This window comes from Miniopterus schreibersii (genome assembly GCF_964146895.1).
Source record: "Miniopterus schreibersii genome assembly, chromosome: 14".
In the NCBI taxonomy this organism is placed as follows: Eukaryota; Metazoa; Chordata; class Mammalia; order Chiroptera; family Miniopteridae; genus Miniopterus; species Miniopterus schreibersii.
The window spans coordinates 36,983,373-36,999,367 of NC_138114.1; the positions used below are offsets into that span (position 1 = coordinate 36,983,373).

General features: G+C 46.1%; 1 protein-coding gene across 2 annotated transcripts in view; it reads right to left on the reverse strand.

Annotated features, from left to right (window-relative positions):
- Nucleotides 1-14,774, reverse strand: part of PIK3AP1 (phosphoinositide-3-kinase adaptor protein 1) — an 83,822-nt gene extending 69,048 nt beyond the window's left edge. For both annotated transcript variants that reach the window (XM_081158862.1, XM_081158861.1), the window contains exons 1-2: nucleotides 14,688-14,774; nucleotides 8,323-8,739 (exon numbers count right to left, since the gene is read on the reverse strand). In XM_081158862.1, the coding sequence (XP_081014988.1) occupies nucleotides 8,323-8,739; nucleotides 14,688-14,721 (451 nt within the window). In that variant the 5' untranslated portion in view covers nucleotides 14,722-14,774. The remainder of the gene's footprint in view (nucleotides 1-8,322; nucleotides 8,740-14,687) is intronic.
- Between the last annotated feature and the right edge of the window lie 1,221 nt (nucleotides 14,775-15,995).

Consider the following 15,995-nt stretch of genomic DNA (forward strand, 5'->3'; position numbering starts at 1 on the left):
TTTCTTCCCAATGACCAGTTCCACCCCGTCTCTCCCCCCTCCCCAGTCCCTCTCTCCACCATTGTCCATGTCCTTGGGTTGTGCATATATGCATATAAATTCTTTGGTTCCCCAGCATTTTATAAAGAATAAAAACAGATCCAGGGCAGCAAAGTGACTTGCCCAAGGTGACAAAATCAGTTAGTGTCAGAGTCCGTGAAATATACACCCATGTTCTCTTACTTTTTGTCGTAAAGATTGTACTAACCTAAGAAGAATCAAGTCTGACTTGACAAGAGTAAAAATGTCTCAAAGATACATAGGTGTCCCCTCTTTGCAGTCATTAGCGCACACCCAGCCAGGGTGTGGACATTACAGCAGTAACACACACCAACACCACGTCGCTTCCCCTTACCCAGAAGAGAGCCTGATTATGCCGAGACAAAGGCCGAGGAGCTTACCCAACGAACTCAGCCTGAAGCTTGTCCTGTTTGGATTAGCTGGGTGCAAGCCCAACTCCTTCCTCTAAATCCATAAAATCCCCATGATGCTTTCATTTTTCTCTTAAAACTCCTAACCGAAAGTAACACATGAACACAGCAGAAAAATTAAAACAGTGGAGAAATGTCTAAACCAAAAAGTTCAAAATGTCCTTCATTCACACGAAAGCGACCAATATCAACAATTTCTTGTGTACCCTTTCAGGAAAAAAGTCACACACACACACAATTTTAAAAAGTTGTGTGTGTGTGTGTGTGTTCTGTGCACCCTGGGTTGACTGTCTTCGTATAGGTTGCCAGGAGCTCAGTCCCACTAGTTCAAATGATAAACTGGTACTTCAAGGACAGAAACCCTGCTGTTAATCAAAGCTAATTTGTCTTAACTGATACTGTATTTCTGGACCTTGGGAACATAGCTAAATAGATGACAAAATATAGAAAGGGACAAAGAAAGGGGAAGAACAGGGCTGAAAAGCAAGAAAAGAAGAGATTAGTGAGAAAAGGCAAGAAGAAGATAGAGAGGTATTGTATACAGGCCAGCACCTGGCAGGTGCCCATTCGGTACTTTCTGAATGACTGACTGCCAAATAAACGAATGAATGAAGAAACCAGGATAGGCATATTTTTACACATGCCATTTAATATATCAACTGATATGGTCCCAATTCTCTGAAAAGTAAGCATCCTTCTTGATCCACACTGTCTAGTCTGGTAGCCCCTGGCCACGCGTGACTATTGAACATTTGAATGTGTTCTCTAAATGTAAAATATATACCAGATTTCAAAGACTTAATATTTTTAAAGGATGTAAAATGTTTCATTAATAATTTTTATATTGATTATATGTTGAAATGAGAATATTTTAGATATATTGGGTTAGGTAAACCATAATTTTAAAATTAATACACCTGCTTCTTTTTATCTTTCTCGTTTTTACTGTGGCTACTAGAAAACTTTCAAGTTCATCTGTGGCTCACATTATACATTTTTTAGAAAGCACTGGTCTGGACTATAGATACTATTACAGCAATGACTATATCTGTCTTTCTTCTATCTACCCCAGCACCTAGCACAGGGCCTTAAGAACAGTGAATGCCCAATAAATATGTACCAGATGAAAGGCTGTGGTGTCTAGATGAGGCAATAACTAGGCCTCGAACTGCAAGGCAGGGGGACATGGCCCTGGCCCTGATTCTATGTAAAAGCAGCTATGTGACCTTGGACAAGTCATTGAACCTGGCTGGGCCTTATTTTCCTCATCTTTAAATTGGAGATAATATCTGCCTTTTAGGAAAATTGCGTAGACCAAATGAAATAATGTCTATAAAAGGGCTTTGAAATGGGAAAACAGATGTCAGTCGGGTCCCTCCGAAGTTCCAGTATTCTCGTCTAGCAACAGTCCCAGGAGAACCCAAATGCGGAAAATACTGAAACAACAGGGTAAGAAACTAACCAATTAAATTCCTATAGCTGATATTTCCATTCCGGCACCTGCAAGAAAATTTAGATCAGGACAGGTGCAAACTTGAGACTCTTACACTAATGGAAACTTCAGCATTCGTCACCCCTTTTCACTGCATCTCACCAACCACAGTCGACAAAGGGACTTGAAGATACTTTCTTTGAAGGACCACAGAAAGATTAACAAACTGGGAGGAGAAGGTTGTCTCTGGGTGGCCAATTTCACTACACCTCCTGGGGCTCACAGCCTTGTGAGAAATTGATAATTCGGGGGGACTCTCGGGCCTCAGCGGCAAAGTTCCATGGGCACAAAAGTCTGTCATGGGCATTCATCCTTGTTAACTGTTTCAGGCACAGCTAGGAGAGTGGAGGTATCTTATTTTACAAGGCGATCAGGGTACCTGGCAAGGGAAACTCAAAGGACACTTGGACAGACTGTAGTTTTTTAGTGACACAGGAACTGATTTCACCATCTCATTGAGCATCTTCTTCCCCAAATCAAAGATCATTTCAAAAGGGAAGACTGTATGAAGCAAGCATCCTTCAGCAGCAGGGAGCCTTGAGGAGCCAACTGCAGAGTAACCCACAGCCGAGAAAAAGCAGACCCAACAACGCACAGCCCTGAGGCTAGAGAACAGCAGAACAAAAATGATCCATTTCAAGAGGCCCAGAGTCAAGCTCTTGCCTTGGTCTCTGCAGGGCACCACAGAAGCCTCAGAAGTCAATGACTTACCATCAGCGAGGCCACCGCACCAAGGAGAGCAGGGAGGTGAAGTGACTTCCCCTTTGCTGTGAGGGTCTGACTCTTCCCCTCTTTAAGGGCTGCTGCCTGTGACGTGGAAGAAAGTTGCAGCATGGCCAGGCTCTGAAACCTTGGGACCAGCGCCCCGTGACCTGCATCCTAACAGTCCACAGGGCCTGAGCTGCTGCTGCCTCGTCCAGCCAGAGCTCCAAGGGCGGGACAGCTGGCACAGAGCAGAGTCTAGGACATGGCTTTGCAGCAGAACCAACTGTGGAGGCTTTCTGAAATTCATATTCCCGGGGCCAACCCCCTGAGATTCTGGTTCAGTAGGTCTGGGGTAGGGCCCAGGCACCTACAGTTTAAACAAAGCGCAGAGCAATGCCAATGCCCAGCCTGACTTGGGAACCTGTGGTCTAAAGAAGCTTTATTGTCCCTAATCCTTCCTCTTCCATGAGGTTTCTTCATTCTTCTTGTCTCCATGAGGCAGAGGAGAATGGGGAGAGGAGACTTAGAGGAAAGCAAGGCCAAGCGGAGAGCATTCTAGAGTCTGAGTGCTAGGTTCCAAAGTGAACTGCTCCCAGCCTTTACACGAGTCATTTAACCTCTCTGAACCTCAGTTTCCTCTTCTGTGGAATGGTGGTAAAACCATCTGCCCATCCGGGGTTGTGGGGGGAATAAATGCACATGCAGTGCTCAATGTATTACTCATAGTAACTATCATAAGAGCATTTAACTCATTAGTAGCTATCTCTGTGAAGGGAAAGATGGGTGCAGGGCTGTTCTCCATATGAGAATCTATGCAAGAAATACAGTAAATGTGCATAATTGACTTAGGCATAAAGGGAAAGGAAAAATGAAGTAAACTGCAACAACAAAAAACCGTAGGAAGGGGGGCCATGGATTCAGGTCATATGGGGAGGGTGGGGAGATGCACAGAGCAGGTGGGCAATCCTGTGTCTGGGAGGCTACAGAAATATGGTTGGAAGGAAATCAACACAGATTCACAAAGATTTAGGCACAAAGCTGCATGAGGATTTACTGCAACATTATTTATAAAAGAAAAAAACGGAAATAACCTAAAGGTATCTTTTTCTTTTTTAAAACATTATGATGAACATATATGACTTTATTTCAGAAAAAAAATGTTCCTTTTTAAATTTAGGGAAAGATTTTGGAATCCATGGATTGCCTAAAAGCATTTTTAAATATCTCAATTGTTTTTCTTTTAAACTCCAGTTTAACATTCAGATTAGAACATTAATATCAATAGAGGAAGGCCAGATATGGGCATATTCCTCTAAATTTTCCCCATAGAAACATAAGGCAAAATGCATTATGATTTGGGGTAGCATCAGAATTTCTGAAGCACAAAGGGTATGAGGAAGGATGGGGGAGGCAAAGAGAAAATAATTCATATAAAGAAGCAGACAAGGTCTTTAGTGTAATACTGAATAATATTAAAAGAATTAAGTTTAGTGCTTCCCTTCCCCTCAACATACACAAACATAAACATAGACATAGATGTGCGCGCGCACACACACAATGAGAACTTTTGAAATAAAACTCAATATCACCCACCAAGTCCTTTCCCACAAAGGCTAACAGAATCTATTTTTGTATTCCAGTGCAATTTGCAGCAAAGAATAGAGTTCCAGTAAAGAGGAAATAATTTCTGTGCTGTAACTGGGTTTTTCTCACTTCCTTCTTTTAAAACAATCACCCAACAAGTCAAAAAATTTCAGAACAATAGCACAGTCTTCTACGCACTGGATATATGTCCCTACAGATCAATGAAAGCTTCTGGGTATTGCTTAAGAAAGTTATAATGATATATTATAGCACTGGGGGCTGGAAGCAACCTTCCAAATCATCTGGTCCAACCCACCGTTTCACAGATGAAGATCTCGAGAAATAAACTGTCTGCTCCAACACACAGAAGTCTCTAATTAAAACATCTGCTCAATTTTAAGGTAGCTGATAAATTTGGAGGGGGGCGGTGGAAAATAAAACCTCTAAAACATTTGTTAGTGAAATAGTAGTTATGATCTACAGGCCTATTAAATGAAGAGGCTGTAAGGATCATGATGAATGTATACCCCCTGAATGTATACCCCCACTCCAATATCAGGACCACTTACTTACATCTGGAAAGCTAAGAGATTAAAAGTTGCCAGAGCCAACCCATGGAATCTGCGAGTAGGGGCACAGGAAGAGAACCCAGGAGCTCTACACTGAAATCTGTGGGCCTAAGCACCAACACTGGCCTAATTTTATACCAAAACTGATGGGTGTCCAAGAGTCACCCTGATGGGATGGTACCTCCATTTTCAAAAAAGTGAGAAAAAGGTCCATGCACAACACAGGTACGTGACCACTGACCTCACAAAGGAAGGGTGGCTTAGACGCTTGTTCATTGTGGACCCCTGCCCAGCAGCAGCAGCATCACCTGGTTGTTCGTTAGAAATGCAGAATCTTGGGCCCCACCCAGACCTACAGAGTCAGAATATACATAGTTCAAGATCCTCAGGGCCTCCTGAACACAGTCGAGTTTGAGAAACACTTATTTAGATAACACAGCAGCAAGAGAAAGTATAATCGATGACCTATAACTATATTTAACCTAAGTTTCTGGAATAATTACCTCCATTACCAGCTCTACTCTCTAAAGCTTTTGATCTTGAAGCCTTATTTTAAATTTTAAATGGTCCCAGTGAGTATCTTATTAAATAGTCATGTTTTTTCACAAAGTATCTCAAAGTTAAGAAAAAATATATAAATATTCTGGGAGCTTCACCACCTCCAAAGCCCACCCACTCCATCTTTGCATGCTCTAACTGATTCTAAGTTTTCCTGAAATTTGTCTCCCCATAGCTTTCAAAAGCCCTACAATCAGTAACCCCATGATTATTGTCCCCACCATTAGTTTATTCCCATTATCAAGTTTTCATGATATTTCCCACTGGGAGTTTTTTTTAAAACATGTGCAAAGTCAAAGAAACTAGTTTCATGTATTTCTTTCTCATAGGCCTGGGGCAGCTTATAATAATGGGGTGTATAAAATTTTTATTTTTTCCTTTTTTTTTAATTAACTTAGGAAAACCTCATGGGTACAAGAGGAGCACTGAAATAAACTATCACAAGTTATAGAGAATGTAACCAAGGACACAATTATACCAGACACCCAGTGTCAGGATAGTACTGTCCTTAAATATTCTTTTAGCCTGAAGCTTCCTGGGAGTCAAAGCAGGTACGAAATAGGGCAAGAAGGTGGTGCTTAGAAAATATTTGAGAATCTCTGGCTGGCCCAGGAGAGTTGTAGACTACTAGCCCTGGAAAGTGTCTTAGCTCAAGTCTAATTCCGCCTCTTACAGAGAAGGAAAGTGAAACCCAAAGAAGCTAAGTGGCTTGCCCAATACTGGGCACCTAGTTAGCAGCAGAGTCAGGCAATGGAGTGTCCCTACTGCAGTTCAAAGGTCTTTTTGCTACACTGCCAGACTCTGAGTTTTAAGCTTGTTCAGAAAGCTTGTCTAGCATAAAAATCAGAGCTATAACACATAACTGGGCCGACCGAGGGCAATGGCTATGGATACCCCAAAAGCAAATCCAAGCCATCCTGTTACACACAGAGAGCTCAAGCCCCCAAATTCACAGATCTAATACCAGACAAGAAAGCTGTACTGAAGCCATGAGCCATCCTCCCTCCTCCTCTCTTTCCTAGGATTCCATTCGTTCCTACGTATCCACTGATTCTGACCTGCAGCGATTTTCCACTAAGCAGCTTATTTTAATCTCCCATTAAAATAATCTTTCTGATGAAAGGCTATTCGCTCTCAGAACAGAAACACCACTGTGAAACACTTCATTCTTTCTGAAGCACTTGAAACTAAAGGCTCATAGCAGACCTAAAGGCTCAAGCCAGACTTGTTAGTAAAAATGTATCTTAGGCGATCCATTTATCCAGGCATCTAAACATGGGATACATCCAAACAATATTTTAGTATATGTGCTGCCAAAGTGAACACTCCAAACAATATTTTAAAAATCCCTTTTGCCATCTCTTTTTAAAAATAATACCACTGTAATGTTTTAAAGAAAAATCTGTTAGAGCACACAGCACGAGGTGCCAGTACAGTGACAATTCATCCATGGAGCTCTGAATGACTGGTGGGTGGGTCCCAGTGGCCAGCCCACAAGATCATAATGAACCGTTGCAGTGACATAAACTAATCCACAGAAACAACCAGTTGTGTCTCAGCTCTTTGTAAATTCAGGCAGATCACAACTCCCTCAATGTAATGAAGTGCGGCCAAGCAAGTATAAATTGTGCACTTTTTCTATCATCGTGTCCTTCTGAAGGAAAAAGAAGCAAACACGGGAAAAATTACTAATCTGGGTCCCAAGCATGGCAGGTGAGATCTTTAGACTAACACTAGTCATTTATATTACAAAAGGAGCTGGGATCCCACTGTATTCCATGACCTGCTCGTATTCATTGGTTTAAAGCAGCCTATTTCTTATATAAAGGCATCTAGGAAGCTATAGTAGCTTTTTAAGGTGACTAAACATTTGTGAATTCTTGACTCTGTTCATTACATGAGACAGGGGTGAATGAACCAGATTAATGCCCAAGTGCCACCAGGGATAATTGAACATAGTTACATCACTCCGTAATTTTCCAGGCTTCTTTGCTGGCACCAGGTATATAAGATCTTAAATGGCAAGAGAACAGAAGAAAACACATAGCCTACTCATGGCCCACAGTGAAGCAAAAACAGAAAACAGAAAGAGGAAGAAAAGCTGTGACATGTACGCATCCAAGAGCACATCTTCCGTTACTGTTCATCAGCGTGTATGTCATACTTCCTGCGGCCACTAAAGGCATTAGCCCTGGCAGAGAGGATCGGAATTTTTCCTCTTTAAAAGGAGAAATGGCAAAAATCAGAAGCTAGGCTGGCGGGAAATAGAGGGGTGTTTCTCTATAAATATGTGATCCAAAAGTGACACCTTTTCACCAAAAAGCTTACAGTCATGTGATGGTAAAATGGAAATGGTTTGCAAGCAGGACAGTTGGCAGTCTTGTTCCTCACACCCCCACTGCCCTCTACTACGCTGAAACCTATGTCCTGCACCTTTCAAGGTGTAGAAAATTCTAGAAAGCCTTTCGTCCTAACACAAAACCCTGCTCTGCGGGGTGCAGGACAGCAAGGAAAGTGGTGTTTTCCTCTCCTGCAGTTCACAAGACCTATCCTGTCCCATCCCAGGAATAGGCTGCTTTACACCAATAAATATAACTGGGGCTTTTACTATAGCGAGGTCCAGGTTCATTTTGTAATATAAATGACTAGTGTCGATGTGACAATGTCTCACCCGGAATGCCTAAGGGCCTGGGTTAGTCTTTTTTTTTAAATCCTCACCTGAGGACATGTTTTATTGATTTGAGAGAGAGAGAGAGAGAAGGAGAGGGAGAGGGAGAGAGAGAGAAACACTGATCTGCTGCCTCCTGTACATACCCTACCAGGAATCAAACCGCAACGTTTTCAGTGTACAGGACAATGCTCCAACCGACCGAGCCACCCGGCCGGGGGAAAGTTGGTCACTTTTCTAGGGCCTGCTCACCTTTACTTCAGAAGAGCCCCTTACCTTCGGAAATGGCCTTCCTCACAGCCGCCACGTACGTCTCGGGCTCGTCGTCACAGGTGAGCTCCTGCCAGTGCGCCCAGTCTGGGAAGAAGTCCAGGAAGTCCTTGCTGTCCTGCACCCCGCAGAGCAGCCGGACCATGCGGTGCGGGGGGTGGAAGGCCCTCTGCAGCAGGGGCCGCTGCGCCGGCCGGCTGAGGTGCTGCACCAGCTCTGCGGACAGCAGCACCACGATGCAGCGCGTGCTCAGGAAGAAGGTCAGGTCCTCGGCCGAGAACGAGGCCTGGGGGCCCAGCCGGTAAGTCAGCGTCTTCTGGCTGCGGACCTGCCGACTGGACAGGAAGAGGTCCTGGAGGTACTGGCACCATTCCTCAGCGTCCGGGCTGTAGATGAGGAGAATGTCACACCCTCGGAACACCCCTGAGCAAGAACGAAGCACAGACGTATGTTAACACGCCTACTCCTTTGAAGGCTCCCATGGCCTGCCAGATGCACCATCCGGGCAGGAGCCGGGCACCCACAGTCCTTCACGGCCTGCCTCCAGCATACCTGCCGGGCCTCTTTCCCCACTTACAGTTGGTGGTACAAATATACCAGACTCCCTGTCTTTGCCCAAACATACAGTGCCACTTCAGATATTTGCACTAGCTATTGTTGCTTCTGCTAGCACAGCCTTGCCCCCCATGGCTGGTACAATATAGATGAAGATGATGATGATGATAACAGCAAACATTTATATAGAGCTCACTACCTCCAGATGCTCTTCCAAGCACACCGCCTAGTAAAGTCATTTAATCACCATAGCGACCTTCTAAGGTAGGTGCCACGATTAGCCCCATTTTAAAGATGATAAAACAGGGATGGCAGGTTAAGTAACTTACCCAAGATCCCCAGTAGCAGAGTTAGAATTTGAGTTCAGACAGTTTGGCCCACCTGGCTATTGCCCAAATACAGCGGTGACAAGCACAGGTCTGAAATCAGGCGGCCAGAGTTAGTGTCTTGGCTCTGCAAAGTATTAACTGTGCAACCTTGGGCAAGTTACTTCAATATTCTAAACCTCCATTTACTTGTCTGCAAATGGAAATATAACGACAATATTTATCAGTGAGAATTAATTTAGTAGTTCATGTAAAGTGCTACACATAGTGTTTGGCATGTAATAAACCCTCAATAATTGGTACCTGGTGTCATTACCCTCACATTATTATAAGCAGTGCCTTAATGTGAACAGTAACCATGGTTGAATTAATGCTTTGACCTACACAATACCCCTATTGTGTAAGGTGTCCCTCACCACACCTGGTCTGTGACACAGGCTTTCTTCTTTCTCTAATAAAGCATAAATGCCAGAAACAGAATAAAAAAACCTCAGAGAAATATTAAGTTTAAAAGGGCTTTGAGGGCCCTGGCCGGTGTGACTCAGCTGGTTGGAGCATCGTACCATGCACCAAAAGGTTTCAGGTTCAGTCCCCAGTTGGGACGCATACAAGAGAGGTAACGGATCTGTGTCTCTGTCTCTGTCTCTGTCTATCTCTGTCCCTCTCCCTAAAAAAAAAACCCGCATTTCCTCAGGTGAGGATAAAAGGGGGGGGGCTTAGAGGGATCACTTGCCCAAAATGTCTCATTTATGAATTAAAAAAATAATAAACTTCAGTTGTGAAGATGAAGGGAATTGCTTAAATTCACATTCAGTAATTAGTCACAGAGCCAGGACTAAAGGGGTTAAGGAGGGATGAAGAAGCCACTGGCAATGTCCTCGATGGGTTGACAAGTGATAGCAAGGAAGTGAAGAAAAGGGACGAAGAGATTTCCTAGAGTGTAAGAAGTACCCTTTAGAAGACAGTGTGGGCCTAAAGCATCATCCGGATACGCCAAGGTTGCGAGTTCGATCCCCAGTCAGAGCACATACAAGAAACAACCAATGAATGCATAAATAAGTAGAACAACAAATCGATGTTTCTCTCTCTCTCAAATCAATTTTTTCAAAAAAAGGCAGTGTGGCTCTTGGAGCACTGATTGACTTAGCAGGAAAGCAGTGAATACACTGCCCTATGTGGTGATGAGCCATTTATGCCACTTTTATGAGGAGACACTGACCCAAAAGCAAAACAGCATTTTTAAGATTGACCAGTTCTAGGCCACTGAGGGAGTAAGGACTTAGTTCCCCCTGGGTCCTGCCTCACCACTCCCTGCTTCCCTGTTAACAGACATCACAGAACCTGTTGATCATTAAGGACCTCTAGTCATCAAGGAAAGTTTCAACGTTAACAACAGTGGGAACTGAGTGTGGAGTACCTGGCAACTCTCTGTCTTCACTGTTTTTCTATAAATCTAAAATGTCTAAAATAAAACTTTAAATATACAATTGAAATAAAAAGCACTTATGGGATTAGCCGCTTCTATATGGAAAAAATATTTAAAACATCTCATTCCAGGGGTGCTAGTGTTAAATTTGACCCCCCCTTTTGAGCAAAAGTACTTGAGAAGGAAGTGGTTACTGCCTCAGACCAGTTAATATCACAACCTCTTTGGTCACCACCTTGTAGTGTGACTTCAGACCAATATACTAAATCTAAGCAAATTTTGTCTCAATGTAAATGAGGACAACGAAATCTATCATCCTTCTGGATTTTGCTCTGCTGCTGAAACTGAAAGCTGGGGAAGTTGTGAAAAAAAAGAAGTCCAAAGTGAAAGTTTAAGTCCCTCCATAACATGCTAAGCAATGACAAAGGACAAATGCTTCGTTAGCAACTCTCTCCTATAGGGAGCACCTCTTTCTTCAAGAATAATTCCCTTTCTTGAACCGTAAGTCATGTGCCCAATCAATTCTTTCACTTTTGGTTGGTTTCTATTAAAAGAAATGAAATGTATGAACCAACATGGAGTTCATAAATGCTAGACTGAAAAGAGGAAGGGTCTCTCTAGAGCTGAAAGAACGGGTTGGCTATAGAAGGAAAAAGGAAGGGGTAACAGTAAAGCAGGGAGTGACAGTGATGGTAAGAAACATGGTGACTGAAAGAGAGGTTCCTTTGAAAGATTCAGAATCCACCTGAGAAGAAACAAAGAGGAAGTGCTTCTCAAACTACCCAGCCCAGACCATTTCTTTAATCTGTACGACTCAGCTGTCCTCGAGCCCCATGTCTGAATCTGCACCATACTGAAAAGGGCTGTGACAGGGAAGGTGATCAGGATGGGGAGAGATCTGGAAACAGTTCATGTGAGGAGTTTCCAGACTCTGAAGATTTCAAGTTTAGAGACTTGTTAGGAGTACCAAGGACCTCAAGGATCAGATGGAAGTTAAAATCATGAAAAATTAAAGGTCCCTTCAAGCCTTATTTTCCTGTAAGTACAAGGATGGTAGAAGGATCTGGAGATGAGAGAAGCCTTGGAGAGCGGGGGCAGGAAGAGGAATGAGAGCTTTCTTCAAAGGTGTGAGGCTGACACATAGAGAAAACAATTCTAAGTCTTCACCAGCCATCTTTACCAACCATACTTGGCCACTTGACAAAGCTACTTATGGCCTCCCTCTCCTCTGTCTCATGTGCAAATACAAGAGATGCTATCAAAGGCCTAGAGAATATTCCAGGATAGGAGGATTCCACTCCATTTTATTTTGCTTCTCAAGTTCTTTCAAGGACTGGGAGCCATGATTTTTCTTGATTTCAACAAAAAAAATATGACTTTCAAAAACAAAAGACTAATGATTACCCTTCACTAGAAGGGAATTTAAGGAGACTACATAGTTCAGCCATAAAGAAACGAGGTACTGATGATGCCTGGTACTGGGTGAACCTTGAATTGCTCTGCTACATGAAAGAAGCCAGCCACAAAAGACTACATACTACATGATCCCATTTATATGTCCAGAGTAGGGAAATCTGCGGAGACAGAAAGTAGAACTTAGGGGTGGAGAGGAGGGAATAAGGGGGTGAGAGCTGAAACAGAGGAAGTTTCTTTTTGAGGTGATGAAATTGACTGTGGTGATAGTTGTACATATGTGTGAAGATACTAAAAACCACTGAACTGTACACTTCAAATGGTGATTGTATTATATGTGAATTATATCTCAATAAAGCTATAAAAGAAGGAGGGGGAGAAGAAGGAGGGGAGAGGAAGGAGAAGGAGAGGAAAAAGGGGAGAGGAAGGAGAACAAGGAGGGGAGAGGAAGAAGACCACATGGAGGTGGCCTGGATGACTCCAGAGTCTACAGCATCTTGGCAAGAGATACTCTCACCACTGGGACCTGCCACCATGGGTCACTGTATCTCCAGACCTCAGGCAGCCCCAGGGGCCTAGACACCCAACTTCTATTTGCAGCACCTGGAGTGGTGTCTCACCGCAGAGGATGCTGACACTTCTAACCATTACAGACGCCTTGGGAAGCCACTGCAGGGGCCATCAGCCCCCAGTCTGGCCACTGGGTTTGGGCTCTCGTCTGAATGGGAGCAGACTCTCTAGCCCCTCAGCCACACTCACCTGAATGGTGCACACAGGACACCAGAGGAAGGCTTCCTGGGCCTCTTCTGCCCAACCCCCGCCCCGCCCCACCCCGCCCCATTTCTGTTCCCCGGGCCTAGCAGCCCAGGGCCTGCTGCCAGCCACAGAAGGGGATGGGAACTTCACTCACCCCATCTCCTACTTCTCCCCAGTCACCCATCTACTCTGACCACCTGCTCCTTAAATGTACCACATACACCCATTTACTGTTTTCTACCTGGAGCACTCTTCCCCCAAATGTCCCCAGACACACACACTTCAGGTCTTTGCTCAAATGTCCCTTTCTCCATGAGGCCTAATTTGGCTGTTCATTTAAAATTATAACTCTAACCCCCCTTTCCCCTCTCTATTTAGTTTTTCCATGCACTTCTCATATCGAGTATTTTCCTTATTAAATACATCACTTGCTTTCCCCCACTACTCCATAAACTGCATGGGGACATCGCTTATGTCAGTTTCGTTTACTGAATATATACCTGACACCTAGAACAGTGTCTACAAACAGCGGGCATGCAATAAGTATTTGTTGTATGAATGAATTCCCTCTGGATAACTCTGCTTCAAGTTTCAAATGGAATGTGTGGACTATGAACCTACTATTACCAGGAGTTTCTTTTCACAATACAGCTCCCTCTAACCTTCAGAGCCCTGCTGTGGAGCCAGAAGGCTAAGGCTAGCTACCTTTCCACTCCCCTTAAATAGGAAGCCTATATCAACAAATCTAAAAGAACTGTCACCATTGGCCTTTTCTACCCCTGCTTCCAAAATGCCATTAGAATGCTGGACCTCAGGGGGTCTAGCATCTGTCCACATCCTCCAAGAACAGTACTTTCTCCCGGCCAACTAGATTTTATTTTTCAAGGGGCTTTTACATCCTGTTTTCACATGTTATCGCTACTAAAACATCATAAGATGGGCAGGGAAAACACAAGTAAACACATTTGCAAACATGGCAACTGTAATATTCTCATCTAGTAATTCTTTCTTTACTGACACTTTTCTTCCCAAGAAGATAAATTCCTCAAGAGCAGAGACCAGGCTGTCCTGGGCAACACTGAGAACATATTTAGGTGCACGTTCCCCCTCAACGTGCTTAGTAAGTGCTCATTAGCTGTCTCTACTATCATCATTATTATATGGTTCATCCTAAATCTCAGTCAGTGAGTGACTTGCCAAATGTACACACCCCATGAACCAAAAAGGAAACCCAAAGATTAATCAGCCTCCTGATGAATGGATGGATAGATACCCAATGGCCTCCACCTCTCCCCCAAGCTCCAAAGTTCTGCAAAGGGCATAGGAAAAGTTAAAGCTAAAGGAATGGTATTCCTAGATTCCTATCGAAATTCCAGAGGAAGAACAAAGCCGAGGATGAGTAGAGGAAATCAGCTCAGGAAGGTGGCCCAAGGGCCACGTCAAATCTCCCCGTGCCAGCTTAGGACTGTCTGAGCGCCCCCTATCGGTGCTAGGAGCGTTTCGCCGGCGCAGACAAGTTGCCTTTCTGCCTGCGTTCAACTGGGGACTCCAGGTTCGCGGAGTTGGAAGAACAGGGGGAACCACAGTCCGAAGCTCCGAGGGCTAGTGACGGAGGGTTTAAGGACTCAGAAGACGGGGACAGAAGAGGGTCAGGCAGGACCTGCGGGGAATCGCGCAGCTGGCTGGGAAGGGGAAAGCTGGAAAGTCGGGGTGCGAAGAATGCGACAGAGAACTGGGGAAAAGAACAGAAAGAACACAGATTCCCGCACCGAAGAGGCCGGACAGAGTGGGAGCGGGACGGCGCTCCGAGAAGTGCGGGGCGCGGGCGAGCGCGGGAGAGAGGAGGGGCGCGCCGGCGGGGGGCTCCCGGAGTGGCCGGCCGCCTGCCTACGCACCTGAGGCTGCCATGCCGCGGGGCGCAGCTCGCATGCCCGGCCTGCTGCGTGCGTGGGCCCGCGCTCGTGCCCGGGGCTGGCGCCCGAGCCTGGCCGGCGGCGTCCCTGGGCGCGGGGCCGGAGGGGGCGCCGGCTCGGCTCGGCTCGGCTCGGCACCAGCCGCGGCTCTGCCGCTTCCTCCCTCGGGCGGCCTGGACTCCCCGCGGGGGCGGGTCCACAGGCTCGCCCCGCCCGCGCCTGCGGGGCTCGGCCCGCCGCACCTGCGCCCGCCCGGCGGTTGCGGAGGGGAAGTGAGAGCCCCCGTCCGCCTCCAGGGGGTCGCCGCGCGGCCTCGGCTGCCCCCGTCGCTAGGGCAGCGGAGAGGCTGGGGGCTTCGCGCCACGTGCGCCCAGGGCGCGTGAAACCCTCCCGGTCGCAGCTCCGCCAGAAGACAGCCTGGGGTGGAGGGGGCGGGAGGAGGAAGGTGGGCCTGCCTGCCGACCCCGCGGCCGGGCGGGGGCGGGAGGGCTGGGGAGGGTTGGGAGCGCAGCTGGCCGAGCCAGCTCCCCGCGCCCCGGGGCTTTCTTCCGGAGCCGCTGCCCCTGCGGGAAAGAGGAGGGGCAGGGAGGGGAAGAGGCACCTGGCCCTGGGTGCGTGGCGTTGCCCTTGACTGCCCGCCAGTGACCTGTCAGTAACTCCTTGGACCTGGCCTCCTGACGGCACGTGAACATTAATGATCATCTCATATGATGAATGCATGAAACACGTAGCTTGAGGTTGCACCCGTCCCTGTCTTCATGTTAGAGCGGAAGAAACTAGCCAAATACTGTGTCTTGCTCAGACTCCCGCGGAGAGAAGACGCTCCCGAGGTTCCTTCGGGGCCTGAGTCCAGCGCTAGAGCTGCCCCTTACCTCCTGCCCTCACCTGCCAGCCTCCTGTCCTCCCCCCTTTGCCCGCTCCTGGAATTGGTCTGTCCGCTTGGATCCTCAACAATGTAGGGTCCAGAGGATGGACCCAGAGAGCAGCGATGAGGAAAAGATAGGGTTAGGCCAAGTGGGGGAAAATGAAATGGATTTAGGAATGGGAATGCCAAGGTTGAGGCCGAGAATTTGTTTTCTGTTGCTGCCATAACACATTACCGCAAACGTAGTGGCCTAAAAGAACACAAATTTATTATCTTACTGTTCTGTGTTTCAGAAGCCCAACATGAATGGCACTGCGCTAAAAGCAAGGGTCTGCAGGGTTGGAGACCTTTCTGGAGGCTCCAAAGAGAATCCACTTCCTTGTCTTTTTCAGCTTCTAGAGGCTACAAGCATTGGCTCATGGCCT